The 26,093-nt window shown below is 44.7% G+C and overlaps 1 protein-coding gene across 3 annotated transcripts in view; it reads left to right on the forward strand.

Annotated features, from left to right (window-relative positions):
* RALGDS (ral guanine nucleotide dissociation stimulator) overlaps window positions 1-26,093 on the forward strand; it is a 122,931-nt gene that overhangs the window by 80,966 nt on the left and 15,872 nt on the right. For all 3 annotated transcript variants that reach the window (XM_030207755.1, XM_030207756.1, XM_030207754.1), the window contains exons 2-9: window positions 7,385-7,495; window positions 10,937-11,130; window positions 12,182-12,256; window positions 12,448-12,641; window positions 13,434-13,558; window positions 19,972-20,187; window positions 20,776-20,879; window positions 21,672-21,756. In XM_030207755.1, coding sequence (XP_030063615.1) covers window positions 7,385-7,495; window positions 10,937-11,130; window positions 12,182-12,256; window positions 12,448-12,641; window positions 13,434-13,558; window positions 19,972-20,187; window positions 20,776-20,879; window positions 21,672-21,756 — 1,104 coding nt within the window. The remainder of the gene's footprint in view (window positions 1-7,384; window positions 7,496-10,936; window positions 11,131-12,181; window positions 12,257-12,447; window positions 12,642-13,433; window positions 13,559-19,971; window positions 20,188-20,775; window positions 20,880-21,671; window positions 21,757-26,093) is intronic.

Below are 26,093 nucleotides of genomic sequence, written 5' to 3' on the forward strand. Positions count from 1 at the left end.
GGTTATGAGTGAGGTTTGTGAAGGGCCAGCAGTATCTGTAAAAACTTACCATTGTCACTGGTGGCCCTGGTTCCAAATAAATGCGGAATGTAAAGCTGTCCAGCTCTAGACAGAAACTATAGAAAGCCGCAGTGACACAAACCTCGGAAATCGAGTTGTGATCAGAAAAGATCTTCTTTCACCTCTATTCTAGCACTGCTTATTTTTCTTCTTAATACCAGTGACGTAGCTACGGAGGGCCTGGGCCCCCGGTTTGGCTGGCGGGGGTCCCTCTATTCTGTCTATTCCATGATAGAATAGAGATCCAGAGGTCTCTATTCTATCCTAATCCTTCTTGATCTACCTGCTGCTTTTGACACTGTTGATCACAGCCTACTCCTTGATAATGCTGTCCTCACTTGAATTTTAGGGCTCTGTTCTTTCCTGGTTTTCTTCTTATCTCTCCCAAAGTACCTTTAGTGTATACTCTAGTGGATCCTCCTCTACTTCTGTCAGTTGGTGTACCTCAAGGATCTGTCCTGGGACCTCTTCTTTTCTCCATCTATACTTATTCCCTTGGTACTCTGATCTCATCCCATGGTTTTCAGTATAATGGATAATGGAAACCGAGGACGCCCATCTCGGAAACGACCAAATCCTAGCTATTTGGTCATGGGAGGAGCCAGCATTTGTAGTGCACTGGTCCCCCTGACATGCCAAGACACCAACCGGGCACCCTAGGGGGCACTGCAGTGGACTTCAGAAATAGCTCCCTTACCTTGTGTGCTGAGCCCCCCCAAAAACCCACTCCCCACAACTGTACACCACTACCATAGCCCTAAGGGGTGAAGGGGGTCACCTACATGTGGGTACAGTGGGTTTCTGGTGGGTTTTGAAGTGCTCACATTTACCACCACAAGTGTAGCAGGTGGGGGGGGGGGGGGGGGACTGGGCCTGGGTCCGCCTGCCTGAAGTGCACTGCACGCGCTAAAACTGCTCCAGGGACCTGCATACTGCTGTCATGGAGCAGGGTATGATATTTGAGGCTGGAAAAATATTTTTTAAAAATTTTTTTTGAGGGTGGGAGGAGGTTAATGACCACTGGGGGAGTAAGGGGAAGTCATCCCCGATTCCCTCCGGTGGTCATCTGGTCATTTAGGGCACATTTTTGTGGCTTGGCCGTAAGAAAAAAAGGACCAGGTAAAGTTGTCCAAGTGTTCATCAGGGGCGCCCTTCTTTTTTCCGTTATCGGTCGAGGACGCCCATGTGTTAGGCACGCCCCAGTCCTGCCTTCGCTACACCTCCGACATACCCCCGTGAACTTTGGTCGTCCCTGTGACAGAAAGCAGTTGAGGACGCCCCAAATTGTCTTTCGATTATGCTGATTTGGGCGACCCTGTGAGAAGGACGCCCATCTTGCGATTTGTGTCAAAAGATGGGCATCCTTCTCTTTCGAAAATAAGCCTGCAAGTACCTTAGCTTTGGATCTGAATGTCTATGCTCAACCAAAACGACCTTATGTCTGATTTACCAAGTTTTTTCTTGGTCCTATTTTCTAGACAATGTCATGCTCAACATTTCATATCCAAGCCCTGTTCCCATTTCTCTTTCCAGCACCCCAAAATGATTTCAAGTGAGTGAACTTTGTGTCAGGAAGAGACACATGAGGTCTTGTTTGCGTTCGGTGCTTGCCCCCAGTAGAGCTGTTGATACTGGGACAAAGTGTGTAAAGAAAAAGGACCTCGTTTAGAATGGTTGATCCCACTGCGGCTCCTTGTGATCTTGGGCAAGTCAGTTAGCCGTCTATTGCCTCGGGTACAAATTTGGATTGTGAGCCCTCCAGGAACAGAAAAATGTTGTATCTGCATGAACACTGCTTCAATAGCTTTTGGTTCTGTAAATGAAATATAAGAAATTAAATAGATGTATATCTGGTTTAAGTTCAAGCTGTTGCCAGTAGATAATTTTCTCCAGCAGCCTTTGGCTAACTGTAATGCAGCAGAAATGAGTTAGGATGATAAGAACATAAGAATAGCCATACTGGGTCAGACCATAAGAACATATGAGTAGCCATACTGGGTCAGACCAATGGTCCATCTAGCCCAGTATCCTGTTTTCCAAACAGTGGCCAAGCCAGGTCACAAGTACCTGGCAGAAACCCAAATCGTGGCAACATTCCATACTACAAATCCCAGGGCAAGCAGTTGCAGACTATGGACATTTCCTCCAGGAATTTGTCCAAACCTTTTTTAAACCCAGATAAGCTAACCATTGTTACCACATCCTCTGGCAAAGAGTTCCAGGGCTTAACTATTCATTGAGTGAAAAATATTTCCTCCTATTTGTTTTAAAATATTTCCATATAACTTCCTCGAGTGTCCCTTAGTTTTTGTACTTTTGGAACGAGTAAAAAAATCTATTTACTTCTCGTTCTACACCACTCGGGATTTTGTAGACCTCAATCATCTCTCCCATCATCCGTCTCTTCCAAGCTGAAGAGCCCTAACCTCTTTAGCCTTTCCTCATTTGAGAGGAGTTCCATCCCCTTTTATCATTTTGGTCACTCTTCTTTGAACCTTTTCTAATTCCGGTATATCTTTTTTTTTTTAATACAGTGACCACAACTGAAGGCAATAATACTCAAGGTGATACCAGAGGCTTTGGAGCAATACATGGTTAAAAAAAATACATATTTCCAGAAACACAATTTGTATTTTCCTGCTTTATCCTTATGATTATTTGCTTTTATTGTCATTTATCAAAACTTTAGTAAATATTAAAATGGGGATTGGGATGGACCACTGCAGATTGAAGCCTCAGCTTGGATCCTTTTGTTTTCTTTGATCTGATTCTGTTAAGTTTTTTGCTTGGTTGTTTAGGGTAGAGGATGCAGGTCCCTTCTCTTACCCTTATTACTTGCTGTCAGGCACATGAGTTCTCTGTGCATGGAAGCAGCAGGTCTGTTTTCCAAATCTCACGCAAAGAAAGCTGTAAGACTCCAGGTCATTGGCACAAAGTGCCATTTTAGGTGAAGGCAGTTGTAGTTCTACCTTCTAGAGAAGTGAGATCAAAAGTCCCAAGATGGTACAAACCCGGAGACAAACTTTGCCTTCTCCTACTGCTGCTATTAATCATTTCTGTAGTGCCACAAGATTTTGGTGAAGGGGACATAACATGGAGAAGGGGAATGGAGAGGAGAGGGGGACGTGCTGCTCATGGATGGGAGGGAAAGGAAAGGGAGACATGCTGCTCATGGATGTTTGCTTTTTTGGAGATCCAGTGTTTTAAGCTTTAACAGTGGCCTTGAAAAAGTGGATTTTCAGGCAGGATTTGAATATGGTAAAAGAGAGAGCATGAAGCATTAGCCATTCAATACAGAGAGACTGAATGTGCAGAGCTGGGAGTTGGTAATGGAGAGGTGCAGGGATAAGTGAGTTGGAAATGGGTAAGGTTTGTATTCATGTTTTATGCCATTCTTTGTTAAGTTTGCAACTTGGTGCAAGTACTTGCATATAAGGTGAGAGAGAAATGCAAATGATCTTGCCTGATGAATGAGAGGAGGGAGGAGTGTTATTGGAGAATGAATAAATAAATAACATAGGGTTGCCAAGTGCATGTGTTTATAAGTGAGTAGAGGAAGTGTGAACTGTGTGAATGGGAAGTCAATGCACCAGTTCTCCTATGTTGCTCCAGGCAGTATTGCGATCTAATGGATGTGCCATCTCCACTGCAAAGAGGGTGTCTGAGATGGCATTTCCCAGGCTCTAAAAACCCACATCCATATGCGGAACACATTCAGGCTCGTGTTGGATATTCAGACTGCATCCACAGTAAAAGGAGAGAGACTGGATGAATTAGAAAAGGTTCAAAGAAGAGCTACCAAAATGATAAAGGGGATGGAATTCCTCTCATATGAGGAAAGGCTAAAGAGGTGAGGGCTCTTCAGCTTGGAACAGAGACATACATAACATAGTAGATGACGGCAGAAAAAGACCTTCACAGTCCATCCAGTCTGCCCAACAAGATAAACTCGTATGTGCTACTTTTTGTGTATACCTTACGTAAGGTATCTGCCATTTTCAGGGCACAGACGGAAGAAGTCTTGCCCAGCACTAGCCCCGCCTCCCAACCACCAGCTCCGCCTCCCCCCATCGGTTCTGCCACCCAATCTCGGCTAAGCTTCTGAGGATCCATTCCTTCTGAACGAGACGAATGAGGGGGATATGACTGAGGTCTACAAAATCCTGAGTGGTGTAGAAGTAAATCAATTTTTTTACTTGTTCCAAAAGTACAAAGACTAAGGAACACTTGAGCAAGTTACATGGAAATACTTTTAAAACAAATAGGAGGAAATATTTTTTCACTCAAAGAATAGTTAAGCTCTGGAACTCTTTGCCGGAGGATGTGGTAACCGCGGTTAGTGTATCTGGGTTCAAAAAAAAGTTTGGATAAATTCCTGGAGGAAAAGTTCATAGTCTGCTATTGATTGAGATAGACATGGGAAGCAACTGCTTGCCCTGGGATTTGTAGTATAGAATGTTGCCACAATTTGGGTTTCTGCCAGGTACTTGTGACCTGGTTTGGCCACTGTTTGGAAAACAGGATACTAGGCTAGATGGACCATTGGTCTGAGCCAGTATGGCTACTCTTATGTTCTTATGAGTTGTTGATTGCTCACTGTCTTTCTGTGAAAATTCATTTTGTGCTACTGGAGGTCAGGCCACATGACCAAGTTGTAACCCAGTAATTGTACAGGAAGGAACGAGGCCTCCACAATCAGATGATCAAAAGCCCCGCGCTATTCAGAACAGCTCTGTAAAATTAGTGCTGGGACATTGCGGGGAAATAAAGCCCCGATAATCAGATCTAATATCATGTAAATTTAGGTGTGCTATTAGCTCTGATCGTTGGGGTACTAATGCAGGAGGATTGTGCCTGGGCATGTTCCCAAGGCACAATCCTCCCGCAGAAATTGTTTGATAGGTCTTGGCTATCAAAAACAAAAAACCAGACCTGTCAAACAGAGTAATACAAGGGGCTGAAGGACCTTCAGACCCCTCCCCCCCCCCCCCCCCCCCCCCCCGTGGCCCAGTGGGCACCACCCCCACTCGCCCTGGGGCCTGGTGCCCCCCCCCCCCAACCCCTCTCTTACGCCTTTTGAAGCAGAAGGAAGGAATAGCATTTCCTCCTCCTGTGAGCACCACCTTCAAAATGACACTCAAAGGAGAAGTGCTACTCCCTCCTCCTCCTCCTCCTTCAAATAGTACGGGGGGGGGGGGGGAGTTGGGGGCACTAGGCCACCAGGGTAGGTGGGGGTGGTGTCCATTGGACCACCATGGAAACTGTTTTGCTTGGGGGGGGGAGGAGCTGTCAGCATGAAAATGTATGCTGGACATGGCTACCCATTCCTCCCCAATGGTTTACAAATCCTAGTCCAAACAAAAAAACAGCACCACGGGCCTTTAAAAATGGAACACAGTTCTTTAATGAATGAGCCTTGACAAAAAGATCCGACACGGGCCGTGGTTCAGTGCCTAGCACCTGCATCAGGGGTCACAGTGATGACGTGGAAAACTTGGGGAATAACTCGAATATATTCCTCTACAATATATTATTCCTTACCCCACGTCTCATATAGTAAAAGCTACAAAGCAACAAGGCACTTTCACTTTCTGCATCCAAACGTTTGGATACAGAAAGTGAAAGTGCCTTGTTGAGACGTGGGGTAAGGAATAATATATTGTAGAGGAATATATTCGAGTTATTCCCCAAGTTTTCCACGTCATCATTGTGACCCCTGACGCAGGTGCTAGTCACCGAAACACGGCTCATTCATTAAAGAACTGTGTTCCATTTTTAAAGGCCCAATAGTTTGTACTTCGTTCCCTCTCTTTTGTTATATTACAAATCCTAGTGCCATCTCCGAACTGGGGTAGGGTTTGCTGCAGGAACTGCGCCAATGTTTGACACTTCCCACTGAGCATTGGGAAGGAATACATAATGCCATGTTTAGCATGCGTTTGCATGCTACTTGTGCTCAGAGCCAGCGAACTCGTTGTTATATGCGCTTCCCGGCTCTGATCATAGGACAAAGGCAAACGCGGGAGCTAGTCCAGCACTAATGGCCTCTAGCGCCCGCGTTTGCCTTCGATCACCGGCCCACCAAATACTCTGGCAAGGAAGTGGTAAGACCATGCTGTCCCTCTTTTGAGGATAATAGAGCCTTTGCTCTCCATGCCAGGAAGTCCCTCATTCTCTTTGCATGTTTCTTCCTGTGCAAGCCTACTGGAGAGCCCTGAGAGGAGGGGATGCCCTAAGGGTGCTGAAGTGCCAGCCTGATTCTGGTTTCCGTTTACAGAGAGAGGGCTGGCGTCTGTCTCTGCGCTGGTTGCTGTGGAAACAGGTAACAGACTCTCTGGGACTCACCCTGGCTGTTTGCTCAGCACACACCTTACCTGAAAGCTGCCAGCAACACAGGTGTGCCTCTCTCTTTTTCCTGCCTTCCGTCACCTCGCAGGCCCTGCTGGAAAGGGATGGCCCTGGTAATATAGGAATGACCACCAAACCCTCTCCTTTTCCTCCAAACTCCTCTTTTCCGTTTTATCTGTTGCCTGAATTCAGAGTTTAAAACTGACTGTGGGAAACGTAAGAGACAGGCAGGTTCTGTATGGTTCTGGGGCGTGGTTCATCAGGCTGAGTGGCCAAAGAGCTAACTTCTAGCCCCATTCCCACGCCTGGTCTTAGTGGCACAAGCTCATGAGGTGATGGGACACCGGGCAGTGTTAGAGTTCTAGTAAGCATTATGCATCAATTTCTGCAGACCTGTCGCTGATTGCACTGCTGCAGTGGTTTATTATATATGTGGTCAGGATAAATGTCTGTGGTCAATGTGCAATTGTAAAGTACAGCTAATCCCGTAACAGATCAAGGTGGTAATCTCCTTCTTTGACATATGGCAAGTGACAGCTTCCTGGAGATTATAAACTGAAATTCCTAGGGCTGGGCACTGGTAATGGATGTTGTTGTTGTTGTTGTTGTTCTGAGGCTGCATCTGTCAAGATTTTCAATTCCAGGAGATCCAATTATGCTGGAAATTCTGATACATTAGACAAACTCTCTAGGTTTGCATAGAAGTTTCAGTAGAATTCAGAAATTGAAACTCCCCCAGGGGGTTTTCCTGACCAAAGATAGTTTGTCTACTTTATTGTACTGAACTCCTATCTCCCCCCCCCCCCCCCACCAAAAACCCTCTTCTTTTCTTCAGTACCACACAGGTATGGTGCAGTTAGGGCCACTGGTCACTCAGAAAGGTTTCATGGCCCTGAGTAAGCGGCTTTTGCTGTGGTAATTACTGGGATCTGTAAAGCGAGTTGTGCTCACGGTGTCCATGTGTGATTCCTTTTAGAGCTCCACACAGGAGATTGGAGAAGAGGTGGAAGAAGGCGTGATCTACAGTATATCACTACGCAAAGTACAGCTTCACCACACGGCCAATAAGGGACAGAGATGGCTGGGGGTGAGTAAGCAGGTTACCATGTCCTCTGGATGCTAGGGTGTATGTCTGGTATTGGTAGAATTATTTGGAGGCCATGCAGAAAACTTCCCATGTGGTTACCGCAGTTTGTGGGATAACAATGCAGAAAAAGGGTTTTAGCACAAGTGTTAACTTGCACAGAAAACCTTACCACAGACGCATTAAAATGTATGTTAATGTAATCATTTATTATCCCACAGCCATGCATAATTAAAAAAAAAAAAGTTTTTCCCCTGAGTTCTGCACAGGAAGATTTGTGCCAGGTCCACAGTAGGGTTGTTTGAGAGGAGTGGGTGACTAGCAGCACCGCTTCTCTTCCTCCAACCCAACCACCCTGTCCCAGACTGCTTCAGTCACCAGCCCCTATCCCTGGTAGTCTAGTGGCCTCTCTTTTCTTCCCAGCCCAACCAGATCCTAAACCCTGTCCCCTCACAGCACAACTTAAAAATGCCTGGTAGTCTATTGCCCCTCCCCCTCAATCTATCATATAAGGGAATTTTTCACTTATATGGTAAACTGGCCCTGCCCGGTGTATCCCAGAATGCACCGGGAGGGGCAAGGCACCACCATTTTGTAGATGGTGATGCCAGAGGCAGGAGCGAGTGGGCATCATTCCTGCCTTCAGGTACTTGGGGGGGGGGGGTGGTCTGGGGTCTTGAAAAGGGGGTCGGGATTAAGGGGTGCCACTAGACACCAGGGCATTTTCCTTTTAACATGCAATGGTGGGCAGGTGGGGGAAGGGAGGGGGCCCACTAGATCAACTTGGGAATTTTTGTGCTGATGTTAGGGATGGGGGGGGCAGAGACTGGATTAGAGGATGGGGAGCACACTAGACTACAAGATATTTTTAAGCTTTACTGTGGGGGAATGGGAGGGGATTGGGTTGGATAAGGGAGAGGGAGGGAGGGAAGCCACTAGACTACCAGGGATGGGGGCCATGCAGAAAGCCAGATCCTGATGCCGGCAGTTTGGTTTTTTTGGGGGTGGGGGTTTCAGTGTCATCCTTTCTGTCAGTTCCCAAACCAATTGCTGCTCAGGCACCGTCAGGAAAGCTGACATTTAGCAGTGAGCTACGGATTACCGCTGCAGTTTTTATCGTGACAGTAATTTGCATGCTCATTGATTTATAGCATGCTGCAGTAATCTTTTTTATTTTATTTTATGGTAGAATGCAGGCTATACTAAGAGGCTTTCTGCATGGGCTCCTTGGTGAACAGAGTTGCTAAGTACACCCCCATTCACATATATTCCTCTGCTTCCTTACTCTTTGGTTAGAGTCACATGTTCTGCAAGGAGAAAACAAATATATTTTTCTTGAATAGTCAAGCCTTAAAAACAAACAAAATCATTGCCAGTGCACCTCAGTCTCGCTCTTACTCCAGCCCAGAGACCTATACATCTGTAGTCTCACTCTACACCACCTTCTGCTAATCCAACACCAAGATCAATACACAGCTCTGTCAGTGCACCTCATTCCCGCTCTGCACCTCACTTCCCTCTGTTATCTTAAAAGAAACCAGAAGAGGGCGTTAACTTCCATTCTGAAAACATTTGGAAAAGGGCATCATAACTTAGATATCTTCCAGGGGCTGGATGGTGGAATCTCCTGTCTCTGAAATCAGTTCTGTTCCTCAACATAACTTTCTTAAGAGGAAGAGTTGGACAGAAACGGCCTTTCTTTTTCTTGTCTGTATCCTGTTATGTGTTGGAACCCGTTTGTTTGATAAATGCGTAACCCTAGGGACAAAGACAGGATAAAGAGGAGACGGGAGGGAAACTTCTTGAAATGCATTTTCCATTTCTGCTGCTTTGTCTGACTTTTGACGGCAGCTATGGGGCCTCGGGACCTGCATAAACAGACTTAACAGGAGCAGAGACCAAGAAGAAAAATGGAAGAATGATTAGGAGACGGTCCATTTTCATTCTCCAGTGCTGGCTTTGAGGGAGCTGGGCCAGGGCGGTGAATCCTGAAAATGTTTTTATTTTGGCGCTATTTTTACAGACACATGTTTAATGTCCCCGTGCTGTGCACAGCTGGATTTTATCATGATAATATTCACCCCTTTATGCATCAAAGCATAATCACCAATTCCTGATACGGTAGCCTCGCAGAGTGGAATTACAGATATTGGCTGTTGCTCAAGAAAAACTTACTGCCATGAAATGATTTGTACTGCTACATCAGTTTTGTTTATTTTTTCGTTTTTGTCTTGTTTTTCCTTTTTTTGTTTTACTATTGTTATCCTGGAGGTGTGCTTTAGTGAAAGGGAGAGAGCTGGGGTGGGAGCAGTGAGCTTTAGAAGCAGCTGTCCCAGACCTGGCTGACCTCCCAGTTTCTTATTTTCAGTTACTCTCTCCCTTTTTTTTTCTCTTACACTTTAATTGTTGGAGTAAATATTTGCACTGGGAGCATCCACAGTTCAAGAGGAGGAGGCAATTGTATAGATGAGATTGCAATCGAGGACTGTGAGGGAGGGAAGGGGGGCTGAAAACCTGAAGCTGGCTTTCTCTGGATTGGAATGTCTTCACTCCTTGGAAAGGACGGGAAGGTTTTAAGAAAAGTAATTTAAGCATATATGCATGTTTGTGTCCTGTGCAGGCCTACAGTATTACTTAAGTGGGGGGGGGGGGGGGGGGCAAAAGGAGTCATGGTAAAAAAAGGTGGGATTGGAGTGCTGGTGTTCTGCTCCCACAGAGACTTTGGGATCTTCTGATGCTGAGAGCAAGTCAGTGGTGTCCAGATGGGGAACCCAGCTTGAATGCATGGATTCTGGGATAATTTGATTAATAATTTGGGGGGGGGGGGGTCTGAGTGTCCAGTTAGAGCCCACCCCAGCCTTATTATTATTTATTTTTTATTATTTAGATTTGACTCACACCTTTTTCAGTGGTAGCTCAAGGTGAGTTACATTCAGGTACACACTGGATAGTTCTCTGTCCCAGTAGGGCTCACAGTCTAAGTTTGTACCTGAGGCAATGGAGGGTTAAGTGACTTGCCCAAAATCACAAGGAGCAGCAGTGGGGTTTGAACTGGCCACCTCTGGATTGCAAGACTGGTGCTCTAACCACTAGGCCACTCCTTACTTTCATTTCTGAGTGTGAGGTGTCATGGGCTGTTATCCCATGGCTATGTCCTAGCCATTGCATACAGAGTCCATGACTGGCATTTCCCCCTGGTGGTAGAAATCTGCACACATTGCTGGGGGGATCAGAAGTGGCTCTGGCCCATTACTAGTAGGGTGTGGGGAAAAGTTTTGATGACGTTCTAGGCGTGCTGATGGTGAAGGGGCTCTGAAGTTCAAAAAGGTCACAACTTGAAATCCCCCAGGGATATCCTGCATAACCTCAATGCCAGATTCTATTCCCCTGGAACTTCAATGATTATCATTATTTTCTGTGCCTTTCCCCTTTCTTCTTTTTCAGCTCGAGACAGACTCTGCCTTAAGTCTGTATGAGACATGTAAAGTACGCACAATAAAGGCAGGGACGCTGGAGAAGCTAGTGGAATATCTTGTCTCGGCCTTCAAGGGCAATGACTCCACCTATGTCACCATCTTCCTGTGCACTTACCGAGCCTTTGCCAGCACCAAACAAGTCCTAGACCTGCTGCTTAACAGGTGAGGGTCCTTGGACAGGGCAGTGGGTGGCAACTGTGGAGTCCATGGGTCACTAGAGGCCCAGGCTGAAATGTAAGACACAAGATGTCAGGTGAGAAAGGAGTTCTGGATCAGGAGGTCATGGTACGAGGCTTGAAGAGTAGAATAAGGAAGTATTTCTTCAGAGAAAAGGGCAGTGATTTTATGGAACAGCCTCTCGGGGAAGGTGATGGGGCAAAAACTATTTGAGACTCCCAGATATCCCAGGGAAAGCGCAGACAATCCTGAGAATGGGGCACTGGGAGAAAGCCGGTGATAATCTAGGGCTGGGTGTACACTGGATGGACATTGTAGTTCTGCCTGGTACTGTAAAGATGCCAGTTCAGTAAAGTTGCTCACGTTGCACCAGTAACACCAAAATGCACTAACTTAACTCTGGTTTGTCCTCGTAAGTGCTCCTTTTAGTATACAGTATTGCGTATGTGTATCGCGATGGTAGAGTGGTACATAATTCTCCCGGCTATGCCTACAGCTGGGTCTCTGTCTGCCTCTGAATTTAGATACTGTCTTACTGCCTGGAGGAAGCCCCTCAGCTCAGCCTTGTGCACTCTGATTCTGAAGTGAGATTCCAGTGGCCAGCATGTGTGAAACAGGGAGCCCTAGGTCCCAAAACTGCTGGTCACCCCCATCTTTAATAAAGAGTAGAACATGGGGAGGAAAATAAGATTCCAGGCAAAGAGATTCAGAGCCTCTTCAGAGCTCCACTTGCTGCCTCATGTGCTCAACTCGTGCTGTGGAGTTGGTGGTTACCAGCTCCTTTCCTAATTCAGCAGACACTAGCTGTGAGTGAAGCCCATTCATTTATTTTTTAAAAATCTCATTCTCCTCCCCTCTGGTTACATCATTGGCTTACCCAGATTCCTCTGAGCTAGGAACTCTTTACCCTCTGCACATGCCTGCAGCAGGCTGTGGCCAGGAATGTGAACACGTAGCCTCTGTGACCTCCAGCCAGCTTTAGCACACAATAGACTTTCCCTACTATTCCCTCTGTAACCCTTTTGTGTCTCAGCAGATATGGCAGACTCCACACCCAGGTGAATGGGGACCACTCCCGGCATATGGTGGACGACAGACTGGAGTTAAAGAAGTGAGTGGAGTCTTTGATGTTTGATCATAAATTAAGTCCTGGTGCTCGTGGCTGGAGCTCCAAGCCCTGTGTCCTGGTTTCTGAATGTAGACAGGGCACTGTTCGCTCTTCTTCTGTCACCTGCATTGCAGGCAACTCTGCTCAGGGCTCCCATCCTTGGTTGCTATCTAACTGGAGGCTTTCTCTCCTAGCACTATCTCTTCCATCCTGGGGGCATGGCTGGACCAGTATTCGGAGGACTTTCGTAGACCCCCCGAGTTCCTGTGCCTGAAGAAGCTCATCTCTTATGTACGCCACAACATCCCTGGCTCTGATTTGGAGCGACGAGCCTGTAATCTACTGGTGCAATTCCAGCGGCAGCAGAACAGTGAGGACGATAAGGAAGGTGAGGGTCACAGAATAATTCCAAAGCAATGAGACTCTTGAGGGGGGGGGGGGGGGAAGCAGGGGCAAAAGGACACACTTGCAGCTGTTCTTTGATCCCCAACACTGGGATATAAGGAGTGTTAACCACCTTCCTTGTTGTACTGGGTTGCAAGATCAGAGCCTTGCCAATGAGAGGTTTCAGAGCCTCAATAAAAACTTCTGATACTTAATATGTGGATTTCAGGATGAAATGCTCTGGGTTCAGGATTAGGAGCCCGAGATTGTATCACCGTACATAGATCTGTGTATTTAAGTGGCAATAGCAAAAGACTCCTGCGATTAATCTGCTGTTTCCACACCCATACACACACACACACTCTTGGGAATGTCTCCGAGCAATTCGGGCAAAGTTACTCCATGTTGTAGGGCAGTGTGAGGTTTTTTTGGCATTAAGGTGGGCAGTTTTCAGTAGAGTACTTTCTTACCTAGGGAAATGGCTTTGAAAACTTCATTTCTACTGTACTGGATAAAAAACGTTCCAGCAGAGGGGAAGGTTCTGGTTCTGACAGTAGTAAAGTACTGGAACAAGTTACTCGGGGCTGGTGGTTGGAATCTGTGTTGCTGGGGAAGTTTTAAGGGCAAATTAGAGAAAGCTCTTTAAGTATTATGGATCCAGCTGGAAGCTAGGGATGGACTCAACTGAAAAGGGCCTCGGATATCTTGTGTTTTAGGGAAAGGTCTTCTTAATGATAGACCAGTGTGAGAAGTTTGATTTCTGAGCAACCCAGATTTTCTGTCTCCTCTCTTGCAGTACTTGACCATTCTAGCTGCACCTTTCGGCTGCTGGAGGAGAACGAAAGCGTGGGCGAGGGGAAGGCAGAATTCCTCTCCTTTTCTTCGGAAATGGTGGCAGAACAGTTGACTGTGATGGATGCGGTGAGTGTGTCTGTCAGCTCCTCCCCGTCCTCACCTTTCACCAGTGCATGGATCATTTATTTGCCAAATCGCTGCTTTCTTTCTTCACTGATTTGTTCTTCTCTTGCTAATTTTCTGCTTACGCTAGTTTCCAGTTCCAGGAAGAGACAATTGCATAAGCATCTCATCTGTTGTAAATTATTCTTAACCAGGCCAATATTCAAACTGATTTAAGCAGGCAGAAGCTCCTGCCCACTAAAATCCCCTAGGGCCACCTAAACCCTATTATTCAGTGACACTAAACTGGGCAGGGCTGCTGAATATTGTCTCTGACAACTCATTTAAAAATGGGCAGGTCAGGGGCGGTACATACAGGGGGTGGTATTAGGAAGGAGCCCGGGGTTTTGCAGGTGTCGGTATTCAGTACTGGCATCCGCATAGCTAATCGGGCGACTATAAGACAGCTCAAAACTGTTCTAATTCTGCCCACTTAGCAATGCAGTTGCTGACTGAATATTTGCTGACAGCTGCATAACTTTTTACAACCCCAAAAAAAGCCCCCCTTATCCCTTCCCCCCTCCTTCCAGCCCATGCCATAAAGAAACCCTCACACCCAATCCCCTTGACCTCTAGGTAGCCCCTCACCCCCAGGCCTACCTGCTGTTCCTGGTGGTCCATGAGGATCATTGGAGTAGGAGCAGAGCCCCCTTGCTCTTGCCCCTTATGGCTTTAGAAAAAGTTCCCTCTGCTGGCACCTGGCTGGTTAAATGCAGGAAAACCAGCTATCCACTGATATTCGTCAGTAACATGGCTAGCCATGTATTGCTGAATATTGCTGGTTAGCAGCTAGCAAATAGCTGGTTATATCGGGCTATATAATTTATTTATTTATGCATTCTTGTATCCCATTATTATCCAAAAACAAATTTCGATTCACAGTGGCTTACAGTTCACATTTTGGTGGAGTTACAATAGCATTGTGCAATGTAGAGAGAGCATCTATAGTTCGTGTGGTTATTCATAGAGTTTTTGAAGAGACAGATTTGACGAGGAAAACGTAGTTGTAGCTTTTGTGTTCAGTTGTAGAGTTTTGATGATGTTTATTCATATAGTTTTTGAAAAGGTAGATTTGAAAGGAAGGCGATGATATCTTTGTGATTTGCTGTAGAATTTTTTGAAGAGGTAGGTTTTAATTTCTTTTCTGAATTGGAGGAGATTTGTGATGCTTCTTATGGTTTTTGGTACCGAGTTCCACTATTTGGAACCCAGGTAGTTAAATCCTGCTGTGTATATAGATTTGTAGATGGTGTTTTTGCAGTTGGGTAGATGTAGGAGTAGGTAGTTTCTGTTTACTGGGCTGGCATTTCTTGAGGATAGTTAAATCGTGTTAAGCATATATTTGGGTGCCATTCCAAATAGTATCTTGAAGATTAGGGTGCTCGCTTTGAAAAATATTCTTGCCAAATGTAGTGTTTCAAGCAGTGGGGTTGCTCTTTCATATTTCGATTTCTTGAAAATCAGTCTTGCTACCATGTTTTGGACTGTTTGGAGCAATTTTAGTGTGTTTTCCTTGCACCCTACGTATGCTGCATTGCAGTAGTCTAGTTGCGATAATATCATTGATTGGACCAGTATCCGGAAAGATTGCCTGGGGAAATACTCTCTTTTTCTCAGTTTCCATAGTGTTTTTTAAGCATTTTGATACTTGAAGCATGCTGATATTTGATTGTCCAGTGTTAGATGTTTGTCGAGAATGATTCCTAGTATTTTAATTTGTGTTTCGATGTGATATGTTTGTTGGTTGATTGTGAATAGTTGGTAGATGTGGAGATGTGTGGGCTGGATAGTACTAGGAATTTGGTTTTGTCTCTTTTCAGTTTGAGTTGTTGCCCATTCTTCCATGTTGTCCAATTCTTTTTTTTTTAATTTTGTTCTGTATGTTTGTTTGTGATATTTTGGAAAGGTATGAAGATGATGACATTGTCTACATATATAAATGGGTTGAAACCCATTAATTCCAGTTTTTTTCAGAGCAGCGCCCTCATTTCATTGAACAGTATTGGTGATGACTGCACTCAGAGATCCATGAGGCTGATGTTTGATTGGACACCTTTACAATGTAGGATATGGTCTTTAGGAAGCCATTGAACCATGTTGCCACTGCACGCTGATTCCTATGTTGTCAAGCAGTGTCATTAGTGTGGTGTGGTCTACTAGGTTGAATGCACTTGACATGTCGAATTGTAGTAGTAATACGTTTTGTCCTTGGCATATTATGCTTCTGAATTTTGTTATCAGGGTGGTTATGACTGTCTCAGTGCTGTATGGTGGTCTGAGACCTGATCGGGATTTATGAAGAATTGAGAATTTTGTCAAGTATTCTGTTAGTTGCTGTGTTACTAGACCTTCCATCGTTTTGATCAGTAGTGATATTGATGCTACTGGTCTGTAATTTGTGGTATCGCTGATCTTGCTGGTAGTGTTTTTGGGGATAGGTGTGAGTACTATGTCGCCTTTGTCTGTTGGAAATTGACCTCTTTCAAATGTGTATATGATGTGTTTGGTGAGGTACTCAATGAACCAGTATGGTGGGTTTTTCATCATGTAGTTGGGGCATTTGACAAGTAGGCAGTATGCATGCGCGTATTTTGTCAGTAGTGTCTTTACTGTGTCTTGTTGGGGTGGTTTGAACATGGTCCATATTCTGTCTGCTGTGGTGTGGTTATCATGTGTTTCGCAGTCCTGTAGGTAGTCTGTGGTGATTATTTGTGACTTTGCAAGTTTTGAGCTTGTGTTATTTCGTTTTTGAAGTATTGTGCAAGCTCGTCTGCAGTTGATGGTGTTTCAGTTGTTGCCAGTATGTTCTGGGTTTTCAGTAGTTTGTTCATAAGCTTGATTATTTTTTTCATATTGGTCTGGTTGAGGTTCATATATGTACTGTAGTGTTCTGCTTTCGCTTTCTTTATGCTGTTTGTGTATGTTCTTATGGCTTTTTTCCATATGGTTTTGTTTGTGTCTGTTTTACTTTTGGCCCATGCTCTTTTGAGTTTCCTACAGAGTTTCTTTATGTGTAGTAGTTTGTCATTAAACCAGGGACGTGGTTGTTTTGTGATTTTTGTTTTTGTTTTGAGTGGTGCTGTTTTGTTTAGTGTGTTTTCACTTGTTTTGTCCCAGTTTCTCATGAAGTGGTTATCCTCGGGTGTTATGTCATTGAGTTCATTTATTGTTGTTGTCCAGAATGTGTGGTTGTCTACTTTTCCTCTAGTTGTGAAAGTGTGTTGGGTTCTTGGCTCTCTTTTCTTGCCACTTTCTTTGCACTGTAATGTGTAAGTGAGCTTGTTGTGGTCTGACCATGGTAACTCTTCCCATGTGTGGTTTGTTAATATGTGGTTGTTACTTGTTGAAAATCTGTGGGCTAGTTTGTCTAACTGGTGTCCTTTTGTGTATGATGAGACTCCTTGTGCTGCTCTGAAGTTCCATTGGTTTATGAAGTTCATTAGTGTTCTGGTCTTTGTGTCATTTTGTTATTCTAGGTACAGGTTTGTGTCACCTATTAATAGGACATTTGGGTGATTGGTGTAAATGTTTGATACAAAGTCAGTGAAATCATCTTGGGAAATCGTGCCAAACGAATCTCATTGAGTTTTTTGATTGGGTGACAGGAGAATTGAATCAGGAATGAGCTATGGACGTAATCTACTTAGATTTCAGCAAAGCTTTTGACACGGTTCCCCACAGGAGGCTTTTAAATAAACTGGATGGGCTGAAGATAGGACCTAAAGTGGTGAACTGGATTAGGAACTGGTTGACGGACAGACGCCAGAGGGTGGTGGTGAATGGAGTTAGCTCGGAGGAAGGAAAGGTGAGTAGTGGAGTGCCTCAAGGATCGGTGCTGGAGCCGATTCTGTTCAATATATTTGTGAGTGACCTTGCTGAAGGGTTAGAAGGTAAAGTTTGCCTATTTGCGGATGATACTAAGATCTGTAACAGAGTGGACACCCCGGAGGGAGTGGAAAACATGAAAAAGGATTTGAAGAAGCTAGAACAATGGTCTAAGGTCTGGCAATTAAAATTCAATGCGAAGAAATGCAAAGTGATGCACTTAAGGAATAGAAATCCACGGGAGACGTATGTGTTAGGTGGCGAGAGTCTGATAGGTTCAGACGGGGAGAGGGACCTTGGGGTGATAGTATCTGAGGATTTGAAGGTGACGAAACAGTGTGACAAGGCGGTGGCTGTATCTAGAAGGTTGTTGGGCTGTATAGAGAGAAGTGTGACCAGCAGAAGAAAGGGGGTGTTGATGCCAATGTATAAGTCGTTGGTGAGGCCCCATCTAGAGTATTGTGTTCAGTTTTGGAGGCCGTATCTTGCTAAGGATGTAAAAAGAATCAAAGCGGTGCAAAGAAAAGCTACGAGAATGGTATGGGATTTGCGTAACAAGACGTATGAGGAGAGACTTGCTGACCTGAACATGTATATCCTGGAGGAAAGGAGAAACAGGGGTGATATGATACAGACGTTCAAATATTTGAAAGGTATTAATCCGCAAACGAACCTTTTCCTGAGATACGAAGGCGGTAGAACGAGAGGACATGAAATGAGATTGAAGGGGGGCAGACTCAAGAAAAATGTCAGGAAGTATTTCTTCACGGAGAGAGTGTTGGATGCTTGGAATGCCCTCCCGCGGGAGGTGGTGGAGAGGAAAACGGTAACGGAATTCAAACATGCGTGGGATAAACATAAAGGAATCCTGTTCAGAAGGAAAGGATCCTCAGGAGCTTAACCGAGATTGGATAGCAGAGCCGGTAGTGGGAGGCGGGGCTGGAGGTTGGGAGGCGGGGATAGTGTGGGGCAGACTTATACGGTCTGTGCCAGAGCCAGTGGTGGGAGGCGGGACTGGAGATTGGGAGGCAGGGATAGCGCTGGGCAGACTTATACGGTCTGTGCCAGAGCCGGTGGTGGGAGGCGGGGCTAGTGCTGGGCAGACTTATACGGTCTGTGCCCTGAAGAGCACAGGTACAAATCAAAGTAGGGTATACACAAAAGTAGCACACATGAGTTGTCTTGTTGGGCAGACTGGATGGACCGTGCAGGTCTTTTTCTGCCGTCATCTACTATGTTACTATGTCCAGCTTCCTGGAGGGCGGTAGAATAATGTGATGCATAGTTGGTCAGTTAGTATTTTGTCGGTGATTTTGCATGCCAGGATTTCACAAGGCAGCTCCTTGTGACTCGGGGCAAGTCACTTAACCCTCCATTGCTCCATGTAAGCCGCATTGAGCCTGCCATGAGTGGGAAAGTGCGGGGTACAAATGTAACAAAAATAAAAAAAATAAAAAATATGTTTAGCGACAGCTTCTGCTGTGAAGGAGGATTTGTATATTATTGCAGTGCCTCCTCCCCTCCTTTTGATTCTGTTGATATGTACTATTTTGTATCCTGGTGGGCATAGGTCTAGTAGTGCAGGGTCGTCTTTGAGGTGCAGCCATGTGTCGGTTATGAGCAGTAGTCTGAGTTGTTCCGTTTCTATCCAGTCTCTTAGTAGTGCTGTCTTAATCTCACCTTTATGTAACCTATTTGTATCAGGACGTACGTGTTGTGTTTAATGTTGTTGTTGGGGTTTTTTAACAGATTGTAGTTATCTGTGTGGTCTGCCTGTTTTGCTCTTGGTGGTGTTCATGTCTGATTTCATGTTGCTGGTTGGTTGTTTGGCCTCTGCATTTTTGTTTAGGTGGTGATAGGCTCTTCCAATTGTTGGAGTGGTCGTTTTTTTTCTTGTGATGCATACTAGTATTTTGTTTCATTCATTTGGAGTTTCTGCTGGTATCCCCTTCGTTATTGTACAGTAGAAGATCCATGCCCTTAGGTTGTCCATTTTGGGGGGTTGCTTTCCAGGGCGCAGTGCAGTTTACATTTGCGATTGGTAAGCATGGCCAGGCTCTGGGTCCAGATGTCTTCATTTTTCTCTTTCTCTCTATTGCTGGACAGTGTGGAGAAAAGTTGATAGTGATTCTGGAGGCTGGTAGAGAAGGGTTTTGTGTTTTCAGATATATAACCAGCTATCCAATTTTTAAAGTCAGATTGGCCAAATTGTGTGGCCATATTGGGCGATATAACCGGCTATCCGCCAACTTTTAAAGTCAGATTGACCAAGTTTGGCGACCATTTTTGGCCACGTGAAACCCTGGAATATCTTTGGCTGGTCTGACTTTAACCAGCCAACGCTGAACATTAGTTTGGCCGGTTAAAGTCTGACCGGCCAAAATTAAACCAAATATTCAATAGTGGTCACGGGAAATGGCCTGGCATTGAATATCAGCTCTCAATGCCAACTGCGGGAGTTAGCTGATCTAACTCCTGTGGTCTGAAAATCAGCCTCTAAGTGTTTCCCTTGAAGAATGGCAGTAAGACTGTGGCCTTCTTTTTCTTTGCAGGACCTCTTTAAGAAAGTGGTGCCCTACCATTGCCTGGGCTGCATCTGGTCCCAGCGGGACAAGAAAGGAAAAGAGCACCTGGCACCTACCATCCGTGCCACTGTCTCACAATTCAACAGTGTTACCAACTGTGTCATTGCTACGTGCCTTGGTGACAGGGCCCTGAAACCCCAACAGAGGGCAAAGGTGGTGGAGCGATGGATTGACATTGCGCGGGTAAGAAGATTCCTGTTTCCCTGATCACCTTAATTCGTTGATCTTCCTTTTTGTCTGTGCGTCCAGTATTCCCCCCTCCCTCCCCACTCAAACCTCAAAGGCCCAGCCTGCCAGCCGTGAATCTGTCTTACAAATGGGTTAAAGACTCCAAGGTGGTCTAAAAGGTGTTCAGTAGCCAGGACCCCTGCTACTAATGTTTGTTTCTTCTCTGGTTAAGTCTGTGACTCATGTACCTGCTGCTCTAGGGAATCCTTGGGCCCAAATCCCCAGATGGCAGTTGGATGAGAACAGGGCCACATTGTCTTAGTAATGTTGTAAGATCATGTAAGAGTAAGTGTGTATGGGGCAGGGCAAATCCAGGAGAGCTAGGAAGGAGTCCTCTTAACCATGAGACAGATTATTAGAATTAAATAGCAGCATTCCTATATTTTGTCTAAGCACACTTCACTTTCTGAGGAGAGCACAAACGTATGCCAGTAGAGGTAGGGGTATGAGTGCCTTGTGCATGACAGAAAAGGTTATATTGTTTGTATATTGCCTTCTGAGCATTCTTGTGCTGGTGACTCACTCTTTGTGGTTTCTGCTCAGGAGTGTCGGATGCTGAAGAATTTCTCCTCTCTGCGTGCCATCCTCTCCGCCCTGCAATGTAATGCCATTCACAGGCTCAAGAAAACCTGGGATGAGGTGGCCAGGTAATTTAACCACTCCTGCAGATCATCTCCACTACCCCCCCCCCCCCCCCCCCCTTCTTCACTCTGTCCTTTCTGTCCATCTGTAAGCTAGGGATGAGTTCCAGAGCTGGAGACAGTGGCCAGCTTACAGCCACTGCAGAGGTAACTAAGCACATTTGATCATGTGAATGCAGAAAGGCTTCTGACGCAGTCCCCAAACACCTGATTTATTAGGTACCAATCTGTAGAACATGTCATACTCCTCCTAGATAGCTTGATATGAGCTGAATAATTCTGGCTGAATGGAGAGGAGAGGCGAGGCCTCCGAGAGGGATCAGTAAGGGTCAAGGATCATAGATTTGATATACCGCCTTTCTATGGTACAACCAAAGTGCTTTTACATGAATTATATGCAGGTACTTTGTCTGTCCCGAGTGGGTTCACAATCTGTTTTTGTACCTGGGGTAATGGAAATTTGAGGAACTTGCCCGGAGTCACAAGGAGCTGCAGTGGGAATTGAACCCAGTTCCCCAGGTTCTCACCCCACTACACTAGCCGTTAGATGATTCCTCCACCAGCGTTGTATGTCATGATACAGGGTAATGCACATTGGCTCTGGGTCTCACATGTGTTGCAGATCCGAGTAGTGAGCTCAACTGCAAACTGTAGCCATCAGCAGCCATTCACGTGTAGATGAGGGAGAGATGTCATGTAGTTAGGATTTACTACACAAAGGCAAGTTGCTTGTCCTCTACACTTACTTCTCCACATGTACCCAGGTAATCAGCTACAATTTCCTTATGTTTTGGACAGGGAGAGCTTCCGGATCTTCTTGGAGTTATCTGAAATATTTTCAGATGAAAACAACCATTCTCTGAGCCGGGAGCTCCTTATTAAGGTAAGGAAAAACTCCTCAAAGCCCTGAGTGGGCAGGGTTCTGGTAAAAGCCAGGCGCTGTCTGACATACAATCTGCTGCAGACACACAGCAAGACTGCCTCACACTGTGCCCTGACAAGTCTATGCTTGGCTAGTGCTTTGGCATTTTACCATTTCTTGTTAAGAGGAGGTGATGATTCTGGGAAATATGACTTCTCCTCTTCCCCACATTGCTTTAGGTGAAAGAAAATGATAGCACTGGGTGGGTGGAGGAGGTGGAGGGAGCGTTATCAGCTTGAGGGCTCAACATACAAGCTTGGGAGGGACCTGGCAACCTGAGGGATTCCCCTGTGGCAGTCCCAGATAAGGCAAACACCCCAGAGATGGGAGGAGAGGGGTGTGTCAACAGAGGAATTCCTTACTCTGTTATCTCATAAGTACATAAGTACATAAGTAGTGCCATACTGGGAAAGACCAAAGGTCCATCTAGCCCAGCATCCTGTCACCGACAGTGGCCAATCCAGGTCAAGGGCACCTGGCACGCTCCCTAAACGTAAAAACATTCCAGACAAGTTATACCTAAAAATGCGGAATTTTTCTAAGTCCATTTAATAGCGGTCTATGGACTTGTCCTTTAGGAATCTATCTAACCCCTTTTTAAACTCCGTCAAGCTAACCGCCCGTACCACGTTCTCCGGCAACGAATTCCAGAGTCTAATTACACGTTGGGTGAAGAAAAATTTTCTCCGATTCGTTTTAAATTTACCACACTGTAGCTTCAACTCATGCCCTCTAGTCCTAGTATTTTTGGATAGCGTGAACAGTCGCTTCACATCCACCCGATCCATTCCACTCATTATTTTATACACTTCTATCATATCTCCCCTCAGCCGTCTCTTCTCCAAGCTGAAAAGCCCTAGCCTTCTCAGCCTCTCTTGATAGGAAAGTCGTCCCATCCCCACTATCATTTTCGTCGCCCTTCGCTGTACCTTTTCCAATTCTACTATATCTTTTTTGAGATACGGAGACCAGTATTGAACACAATACTCCAGGTGCGGTCGCACCATGGAGCGATACAACGGCATTATAACATCCGCACACCTGGACTCCATACCCTTCCTAATAACACCCAACATTCTATTCGCTTTCCTAGCCGCAGCAGCACACTGAGCAGAAGGTTTCAGCGTATCATCGACGACGACACCCAGATCCCTTTCTTGATCCGTAACTCCTAACGTGGAACCTTACTACTGTGTTCATGACACAGCCAAGGGCAGACAGAAAACCTGAATCAGATTTTAGTGCTCAGTTGGAATGAAGTGCAGCAGTTAAATGTCCTTTCCTTTATATGAAACACATGCCAAATCCAAGTCTGTCAGTCCTTATACACAGTGTCCCACTTGAATGAATCTGAAGGACCCAGCTGCTTTTTAAACTTGATTTTTTTGTTTCAGTTGATCAGTGTTAGAGAAGTACATGACTGAATGTACACATCGATATTGCAGGGCAGTGCTTGATAGTTTAAAGAGGGCTCTTGAATTATTGGGAGCCCCTTGTATGAGGAGTACGTCATCATATTAAACATTGCAGCGGTCAACCTGAAATAAAAGGCCAATTTCAGGTTTTTAGCTTCTTCCTGAGGATTTCTCTGTATGTCTGGGTGGGTAGTGTTCCTGTGTCCTGAGTAGAGCTCAGAGCCTTTGCTTAGCCAGGCAGGGCAATTAGACAGTATAGATTTGCCCCCTGGTATGCCTTGTTGCCTTGGCAGCTTTTTCTCTCATTAGTTGTTACCTTACACTAGTCCTATTCTGGGAGGGGTGGGGGGGGAGGGTATGGAAAGGACAGCATGACTTACAAACGTCTTTACACATTCTTCATGTTCTGCAGTTCAAAATGCATTTATTTATTTATTAGGATTTATTTACCACCTTTTTGAAGGAATTCACTCAAGGCGGTGTACAGTAAGAATAGATCAAACATGAGCAATAGGCAATTACAGCAGTAAAAATATTCAAGTAACAATACAAAGTATGGCATGGTATACCACCAATGAAAAAACATTGGGGTATACTTCAAACACAGCAAGAATTCAAAGAAAAAAGATTGATGGTGTCATATAAGAGAAACACGAATTTGCAGGACACTCTCTGTAAATCAGACGTATGGACGGAAGATCATATAAGTATGGGCATCCATAAAAAGTGTGGTAGATGCAGTATCTGTCCAAACATTCTAGAAGGATCGATTCTAGAGTGGGAAAATGGGCAACAACTAATTAAGGTGAGAGGTCAATCTAATTGTGAAACAGAAAATGTTATATATGCATGTAGATGCCCGTGTAGCAAGATCTATATAGGACATACTTCCAGAAAATTTAAAACACGGATAATAGAGCATAAACATGGAATAGTGCATAAAAAACCAGAAGCACCCATGGCACAACATTGTGCAGAAAAGGGCCATTTTTTTGAACAAATGCAATTCATAGTGTTGGAAGTAATTGATAAGGGTAAGAGAGGGGGGGATGTTAAACAACAACTATGGCAGCGTGAACAAAGATTGATTTATCAATTTAAAACAACTATGCCTAGAGGACTGAATAAGAACGTTGAATGGAAGGCGTTCTACTAGTAGCCCCTTTAAATAAAAGAACTAAAGGGATTGGAAGACGTCTTTGAAGGCGTCATATAAAAAACCGCGGCCATCTTGTGCAATTGAAACATCGGAATAAAAATTAAAATAAAAAGTTCCTGAAGCAGCGATTGAGATCGCGAAACAAGACGTGCTTGTCGAAAATAAAACAGCAATATAGAAATAAAGAAGGAACAGAGTTGACAACATTAAGTTGAAATTTAAGGAAATTTACGGCGTTACGAAGAGATCCCCAGGTCAGAGAAAATACCACCAGAAACTTCACGGGCCCAGAGTATGCACCAGCCGGCTGGAGAAGATCAAATTTAATTCAGTTAAGTGCATTTTTTAAGGGACGAAAGTAAATGGTGGATTATTATGAAAATAGAAAATGAAAGTATTGTGATAAGGGGTATCTCGTGCAAATATTTGAGTTAGGAGATTTTTTATGTAAGATGTGAAAGTATGTGGTGATTAAGACCAGCCAATGCAGCATTAAGCAGTTTTATTGGTAAAATACAAACAGCATTTTTGAATAAAATTATGACCTATGATAAGAATTAACCCCACAGAATCCCTGGAATCCTTTGTATAAAGGTTCGGTTTCACCAATAGGTGTTAGACCAGGGGTGGAGGTATTGAGGTCTGTTTGATAAAGAAATTTACTGCAGCACTGGAGGTCAGGGTCATTACATACGTTTATCCTTGGGATTAGATAGTTATAGATCATAGGAAGCCAAGGTACCCAAGTAAGGAAAAATAGAATGGTATACTACTTGCAATGACTACACAATACGTAATAGAACATTATAATTGGTAGTGAAGGGTAAGGCAAAGTTGTAACATATTGATTTTTATTTATTTTATTTATTTATTTGTAGCATTTGTATCCCACATTTTCCCAATTTGCAGGCTCAATGTGGCTTACATTTGCCGTAATGGCGGTTGCCATTTCCGGGTAACAGAATTACAAATGGTAATGTGTTAAGTTGCATACATACATGGTAACATACATGTAACATATGTGTAAAAAAGTAGGAAGAATTAGAAAGTAAGGTGACTGATTTGAAGAAAGTTGCACATGAGGTCAGAGAGATGGTTAAATATCATCTCAGCTAGGGTAGGAGTGGATAAACATGTCCCACTGCAGTATGTGCAGCCCGATTCAATCCTTGTGTGTGTGAGTGAGCCTAACAAGTTTTAGTTACTTCTTCCATTAAAGGCTTGGTTGAAGAGCCAAGCTTTCACCTGCTTCCTGAAGTACAGATAGTCTTGTGTTAAGCGGAGCCTTTCAGGCAATGCATTCCAGAGTGTGGGGGCTACTCTGGAGAAGGCTCACTTGCGGGTATCACATCGTGTAATGTCTTTTGGAGAGGGTGTAGTTAGTGAAAGTCCTTGGGCGGACCTTAGTGTCCTTGATGGTGTGTGGAGGATCATCCTATTCTTCAGATACTCTGGGCCATTTCCTTTCAGGGCCTTGAAGATCAGACATAGTTTTAAATTTAGCCCTTTATTGTACTGGTAGCCAATGAAGTTTTTGCAAAAATGGTGTGATGTGGTCATGTCACTTGCAACCTTCTATGAGTCTTGCTGCTGCATTCTGAATCAACTGGAGCTGGAGCAGGCCCTTTGTAGTCAGACCATTGTATAGTGCATTGCAGTAATCCAGTCTTGATGTTACTATGGCATGCACAACTGGGATAAGATTTATCTTCTCGATGTAAGGA

This window comes from Microcaecilia unicolor, chromosome 6, assembly GCF_901765095.1.
Source record: "Microcaecilia unicolor chromosome 6, aMicUni1.1, whole genome shotgun sequence".
Classification (NCBI taxonomy): Eukaryota; Metazoa; Chordata; class Amphibia; order Gymnophiona; family Siphonopidae; genus Microcaecilia; species Microcaecilia unicolor.